Raw genomic sequence first — 6,741 nt, forward strand, 5'->3', positions numbered from 1 at the left:
ACCTGAGAGGCGGCGCTAACGCATCGTTGCATCGTTGCATCGTTGCATCGTTGCGTTGAGACACAACGTGGACGTTAAAGTTGCGATGCTTTGTCGGCCGTGTCCTCGTCCCTCGCCATGGCGTGATTGTCGTACATCTCCAGGCTCTTGCTGCTCTTCCTCCCGTCCTTGCCCTCCTCCTCCTCCTCCTCCTTCGTCCTGCAGCACTTGCAGCAGCAGCAGCAGCGCTTGCTGCAGAAGCCGAAGATGGAAGTGACCACGGTGTCCCACGGCGCCATGGAGCGCATCGGGCGGGGCAGGAAGTCCCAGGTCCGCAGGCACGCGGGCAGGAAGCGGGCGCAGTGAGACTGCATCACGTTCACGACGACCACGAAGATGACCAGTGCCACGAAGGGCACGCCCACGCCCACCAGCACCTGCCAGCCGGCCAGCGACAGGCCGAACACGCAGAGGGGGAAGAACAGGAAGCACAGCACGAGGTAGACGATGGCGAACCAGCGGTACTCCGCCGTGCGGTTGCCCAGCCCGCGGGCCAGCCTGATGGGGATCCGCATGAAGGGGATGGGGTACCACAGGATGATGCCCATGATGTTGAAGAAGAAGTGGCACAGGGCAATCTAGGGGGAAACAAAGATGGCCGTCAAACATGGCCGTCAGAGCTCAAAGAAAATCACGTTCGAAGAGCAACGCCTGTAACGAGATACGTCGAATGTCTGCGATTCTGAATCAAATTCATGTTTCATGAGTTCCACGTCAGAGTCGTTTCACGTGAGCAGAAACGCACAAAGCCGGGTGATCGCGTGTTTATAGCAACTAAACAACACACGTGAACAAATAACCGCAGAGTTCTGAGTCAAAGTTGACTTTTGGTTTCACACGGGACACGAACGCCGGTCTCCTGAGTGAAAGTCATGTTTGTTTGGCCCCGCCCTCATCCTCTGGCCCCGCCCTCATCCTCTGGCCCCATCCTCATCCTTTGGCCCCGCCCTCATCCTCTGGCCCCACCCTCATCCTTTGGCCCCGCCCTCATCATCTGGCCCCGCCCTTATTCTCTGTGGACCATGAATGTTTTTTTATTCGCTTTAATCTTAACCCAATAGTTGGGGAGATATTTCAGTGTCCATCCGTCCATATGCCGGCTCAACAGGAACGTTCTCACCTGCAGGGACTCGCCCAGCGTGTCTCCGGGGCTCGCCATGGCGGCGAGTATCGCCGTGGTCGTGGTCCCGATGTTTGAACCCAGTGTCAGAGGATACGCCCTCTCCAGGCTGATGACGCCGATACCTGGAGGGAGGAGGCCGGTGAGACATTGATGAGCGACGTACAAAAGAAAAAAGAAAAGGACCTTTTCAGAACCGAGGGCTCACCAACGAGAGGCGTGATGGCCGACGTGAAGACGGAGCTGCTCTGCACGATGAAGGTCATCCCGGCTCCCACGAACATGGCGATGTAGCCGGTGACCCAGGCGAAGGGGAACGGGAAGTCTGCACGCAAACGGGGAACGCCGGTGAGCCGAGAACCAACGCGCTCTTACCGGAGTGGAGGCGAGCCGGCGGGCGGCGGGTCCGTACCTGTGTTCAGCACCTTCTTGATGACCACGGCCACCTGGCCCTTCAGCATGGAGTTGAGCAGCTTGACGATGAGGATGAGGCAGGTGCACAGGGTGAGCAGCGACAGCGCCAGCAGGATGAGCCCCACCGCCAGGTCCGGCAGGTTGGCGTTGACGAACATGTGTACGCCTGCAACGGGACGGTGGCCTTTAACAGCAACCTCTCATTTGCCCATGCGATGCTAACTATAGCCTTGTGTGCGAGACTAATTAATTTAATATGTTATCCACGTCGTCGTGAACCAGGAAGTAAACAGACGGTCCAACAAACACGGACCTCCCACCCAGGAGAAGTTATTTTAACCCAAAAGAAAACCTTTTCCTCAACCCAACTTAGTTGATTTGTTGCCTAAACCTAACTTAGTTGATTTTGTTGCCTAAACATAACTTAGTTGTTTTGTTGCCTAAACGTTAGCTAGCGTTAGCTAGCGTTAGCTATTCTGTGCTACTGAAGGTGCTGAATGTGTTTTATTGCTCGTAAGAGTGAATGAAGAGCAACAGTGTTGCTCCTCCACTTCATCGTCCTCTCTCTGGATCTCCATGTGACGCTTCTCTTCCTCTTTTACGCTTCACCTTCTGTCGTTATCTTTATTTAACCTGTTTTTGCTGCTGGGTCACTTCGGCGTCCTGAATCTCTTCTGTTCTGCTTTAGTGAAAATAATGAGATGCTAATTCTTCAGCAGCTCTGACGGCGTGGGCTGCTGGGTAATGAATCTCTGACAGGTGGGCGGAGCCGCAGCTTTGACCCACTTTAGACCACCTGATGGTCACGTGACCACCTGATGGTCACGTGACCACTCAAGGTGCAACATGAATAGACGCATTGAGCAGGTAGCCGGGTCCAAGGAGGTTTTTTTAGCCGAGTCACTGTTACGAGTCAAAGGTCGTCATTGTCCGAGCATCAGGCGTCTGGATGAAGGAGGCCGTTGTGTCTCGTGTGTCGCTGAGCTTCAGTGGACCAGATAATCCTAACTGCTTTGTAAATGTTCTCTTTTCTATATCCCTCTCTCCCGACCGATAGAGGCACGCTTACATTTCTCCTGGTAATCGACCCAAGACGAGTTCCCCTGAGTCCAGGTCAGGTTTCCCTCCACCCAGCAGACGGCTCCGGGGGCGCAGTTCTCCACCGTTTGGTTCCAGAAAGTCTGCGAGGCAAAAACACACAACCCCCACCACGCCGCCCGAAAACAGCTTTAAACGCAGGAGCAGCAATCATTAAGAAGTCGTGATAATCTCTAAACGATCACGCGCAACATTCCACCTTTGATGAAATAACACACCTTCAAAGCATGAGCTAACGATGCTATCACTGCGGCCGCGGCGCCAGAGTGACAATATCAATGATTACCAGGAGGAAGCAGAGGAAACATCATCACATGTTTTACTGCCACCGTGTTGTGCTCAGTCTGCGGCAAACTGATCGTTTAGTCCTGTTGATGCTCATCTCACCGTGTTGGTCTCCTTTTTGCACCAGATTTTGATCAGACTCTGGTTTCTGGCCACCGGGTCGCCGGTGGCAATGGCAGTGATGACGGATTTATCCAGCTGGGAAAACACAGAAACACACATTTAACCTGCTGAAAACTATAAAAGACTTCTAGACCTGCTTTTCCCTGTTTGAGTCGTTGTAGGAACCTCAAATTAATTCCAATACTTGTGTTTATTGTTTGTATTTGTTCAGCAAAGTCTTGGAAAAAAAATGTATATCTGCAAAAAAATCACTTTTAAAAGATATTTTGATGGTAACGATGAACATCCAGCATGATATGAGCCCCAAAGAAGCCTCCTGGAGCGTCAATAAGACACCTTTTTGGAAAGATTAGGACCTAAAGAATCAAAATCCTCAACAAAAATCACGTAACGAAGGAGTTTCATTGAAAAAGAAAACTGTGTTGTTCCGTTCAATAATAATAATAATAATATATATATATATATATATATATATATATAAATGCTTATTGGGGCATGCTGGGACTTCAAATTGTCACGCACGGTTTCCAAAAGGTTAAATTTAAACAAATAGAAATTCTTCATTGTGTTTTTTTTTCCTGATGACGCCGCCGGCTGCACCTGGATGATGGCGTCCGTGAGGGGGTCCGTGATGACGTTCAGCAGGTCGGGGGCGTTCTCGCCGCCCTGGAGGTTGAAGGAGTTGATGATGAGGTCGGTGAGCTTGTACAGGACGCCCGTGGCCACCTCCAGGGGCAGCAGGATCATCACCGACATCCAGTTGAAGAAGTCGTGCACCGTGGCGCCCGCGAAGGCCCTGGGGATCGAAAAGGAACACGCCCCCTTTCATTAGCTCTGCCCCCGGAGTCTCGGCTCCGCCCCCTTTCATTAGCTCCGCCCCCGGGGTCTCGGCCCCGCCCCCGTCCTCGGCGCCGTGCGCTCTGATTTACCTGCGGAACTCGTTGCGGTCTCCCGCCTGCATCATCGCCACGATGGTGTTAGTGACCGACGTGCCGATGTTGGCGCCCATGATGATCGGCACGGCGGACTGGACTTTCAGCACTGAGGAGAGAGCGGCGCCGCGTTATAGAGCTGCACGCTATACGCGTTGAAGTGTTAACGTTTTAAAGTGTTATACGTTTTAATGTATTAAAGTGTTGCACGCTATACGCGTTAAAGTGTTAACGTTTTAAAGTGTTATACGTTTTAATGTATTAAAGTGTTGCACGCTATACGCGTTAAAGTGTTAACGTTTTAAAGTGTTATACGTTTTAAAGTGTTTTACGTTTTAAAGTGTTGTATGTTTTAAAGTGTTATACGTTTTAAAGTGTTATACGTTTTAAAGTGTTTTACGTTTTAAAGTGTTGTATGTTTTAAAGTGTTATACGTTTTAAAGTGTTTTACGTTTTAAAGTGTTGTATGTTTTAAAGTGTTATACGTTTTAAAGTGTTATACGTTTTAAAGTGTTTTACGTTTTAAAGTGTTGTATGTTTTAAAGTGTTATACGTTTTAAAGTGTTATACGTTTTAAAGTATTAACGTTTTAAAGTGTTATACGTTTTAAAGTGTTTTACGTTTTAAAGTGTTGTATGTTTTAAAGTGTTATACGTTTTAAAGTGTTATACGTTTTAAAGTATTAACGTTTTAAAGTGTTATACGTTTTAAAGTGTTATACGTTTTAAAGTGTTTTACGTTTTAAAGTGTTGTATGTTTTAAAGTGTTATACGTTTTAAAGTGTTGTACGTTTTAAAGTATTAACGTTTTAAAGTGTTATACGTTTTAAAGTGTTTTACGTTTTAAAGTGTTATACGTTTTAAAGTGTTTTACGTTTTAAAGTGTTTTACGTTTTAAAGTGTTATACATTTTAAAGTATTAACGTTTTAAAGTGCTATACGTTTTAAAGTGTTATACGTTTTAAAGTGTTATACGTTTTAAAGTGCTATACGTTTTAAAGTGTTATACGTTTAAAGTGTTATACGTTTAAAGTGCTATACGTTTTAAAGTGTTATACGTTTAAAGTGTTAAAGTGTTGCACGCTATACATAATGAATTAATGAATAATGAATGTTATACGCTGTACATGTTAAAGAGTTGTAGGCTATACGTGTTAAAGTGTTTTCATTGTTAAAGTGTTTTATGTGTTTTAGGTAATAAAGTGTTATAGTTGTTAAAGTGTTGCATGTCATACGTTTTAAAGTGTTATAGGCTATACATAATAAAATGTTATACGCTATACGTGTTAGCGTGTTTTAAGTGTTAAAGTGTTTTATGCTGAACATATAAAATTGTTGCATGTAATAGTTGGTAAAGTGTTGCATGTCATACGTGTTGAGTTGATCTTTTTGTTGTTGTGTCTCTTTGTTGTTGTTTAGTGGTTGTTTTGTGTCACTTTCTATTGTTATCTTTGTTGTATTTGTGTGTCTCTTTGTAGTTGTTTGCCACACCTCTGTGGTTTAGTGGCTGTTTTATCTCCCTTTTTATTGTCGTGTTTTTTCTTTATAGTTGTTTTGTGTCTTATTGGTTTTAAACAAATTGACATGTGTCTACAGGGTTGCATCTCTTTGTAGTTCCTCTGTGTCTCTTTGTACTTGTTGTGTGTCTCTTTGTAGTCCTTGTGTGTCTCTTTGTCGTTGCTTTGTGTCTCGTTGTCATTTGATGTGTCTTGAGTCGTTGTAGATGAACAACAGGTCGCTTCAGGCTCCTGGGCCTGTTCACGTTCAGTAATCCATTCATGCTCGTGTTTGTGGAGACATGTTGACAAAAGTGTGTGTGAGTGTGTGTATGTGTGTGAGTGTGTGTCCTACTTACATCCAGAGGACACCATGCTGACCACAATAGAGGAGGAGGTGCTGGAGCTCTGCACCAGCACGGTGACTAACACCCCGATCACCAGCCCGGCCACAGGGTTGGACAATATCACATTGTCCTGGAAGATGTCACCAGCAGCTTTGCCTGCACACACACACACACACACACACACACACACACACACACACACACACACAGACAGACACACACACACAACCTCAGGTAAAACCCCAGCGCTGCATGCACATTACATAAGCAGCGTTTTGTTGGCCCTGGCATTATCAAGGCGATAAAGTTCATGTGCGGTGACGGCCGGCGGTAAAGATATTCACCTCCGACGAGCTGGAAGGCCGAGCTGAGGACGTCCAGCGAGCAGATGAACAGGTAGAGCAGGCCGAGCAGCGTCAGGATCTTGACGATGGCCGTCAGCACCCGCATGAGCTTCCCCTTTGTGTCCAGCTCTGCAGGGAACGCACAAAGAGCACTGACTCAGGGGCTTCTTGTAAAGGCGAGCGTGGCAAGCAACAAGCGGCGAGCAGCAAGCGGCGAGCAGCAAGCGGCGAGCAGCCTCACCTGACCACTTGACCCCGGTGTCGACGAGCTCCGGGAGGTTCCAGGGGTCGTCTGCGTCCGGATCCTGGCTCACCAGGTCCACGGTGGAGTACGCCGGCAGGACGGCGCCATCTTTAGCTGGAGCGTCGTCGTCTGGGGAAGGAGGGATGAGAGATGGAGGGGTGGAGGGATGCAGGGGTGGAGGGATAAAGAGAGGGGGGTTAGGTACAGCAAAGGTTGAGCAGCTTCCAAAAGAGTCCGACAGCGACGGGTCGTACCGGGAGTCCGAGAGGAATCGGTGCCCACTTTAGTTCTTGGAGCCAT

The 6,741-nt window shown here is 47.7% G+C and overlaps 1 protein-coding gene across 1 annotated transcript; it reads right to left on the reverse strand.

The window, feature by feature from the left end:
- Positions 1-74: 74 nt before the first annotated feature.
- slc34a2b (solute carrier family 34 member 2b) lies at positions 75-6,741 on the reverse strand. The gene is made up of 12 exons (XM_068593011.1): positions 6,696-6,741; positions 6,439-6,570; positions 6,198-6,326; positions 5,866-6,009; positions 4,009-4,120; positions 3,680-3,875; positions 3,059-3,154; positions 2,643-2,754; positions 1,572-1,739; positions 1,368-1,484; positions 1,160-1,284; positions 75-617 (listed from the first exon to the last, which is right to left on the reverse strand). Exons 1-12 carry the CDS (start codon positions 6,739-6,741, stop codon positions 75-77), a joined length of 1,920 nt encoding a protein of 639 aa, XP_068449112.1.

The sequence above is a fragment of the Clinocottus analis genome, unplaced genomic scaffold (genome assembly GCF_023055335.1).
Source record: "Clinocottus analis isolate CAN_PGR_092001 unplaced genomic scaffold, fCliAna1.0.p SCAF_28, whole genome shotgun sequence".
NCBI classification, from domain to species: Eukaryota; Metazoa; Chordata; class Actinopteri; order Perciformes; family Cottidae; genus Clinocottus; species Clinocottus analis.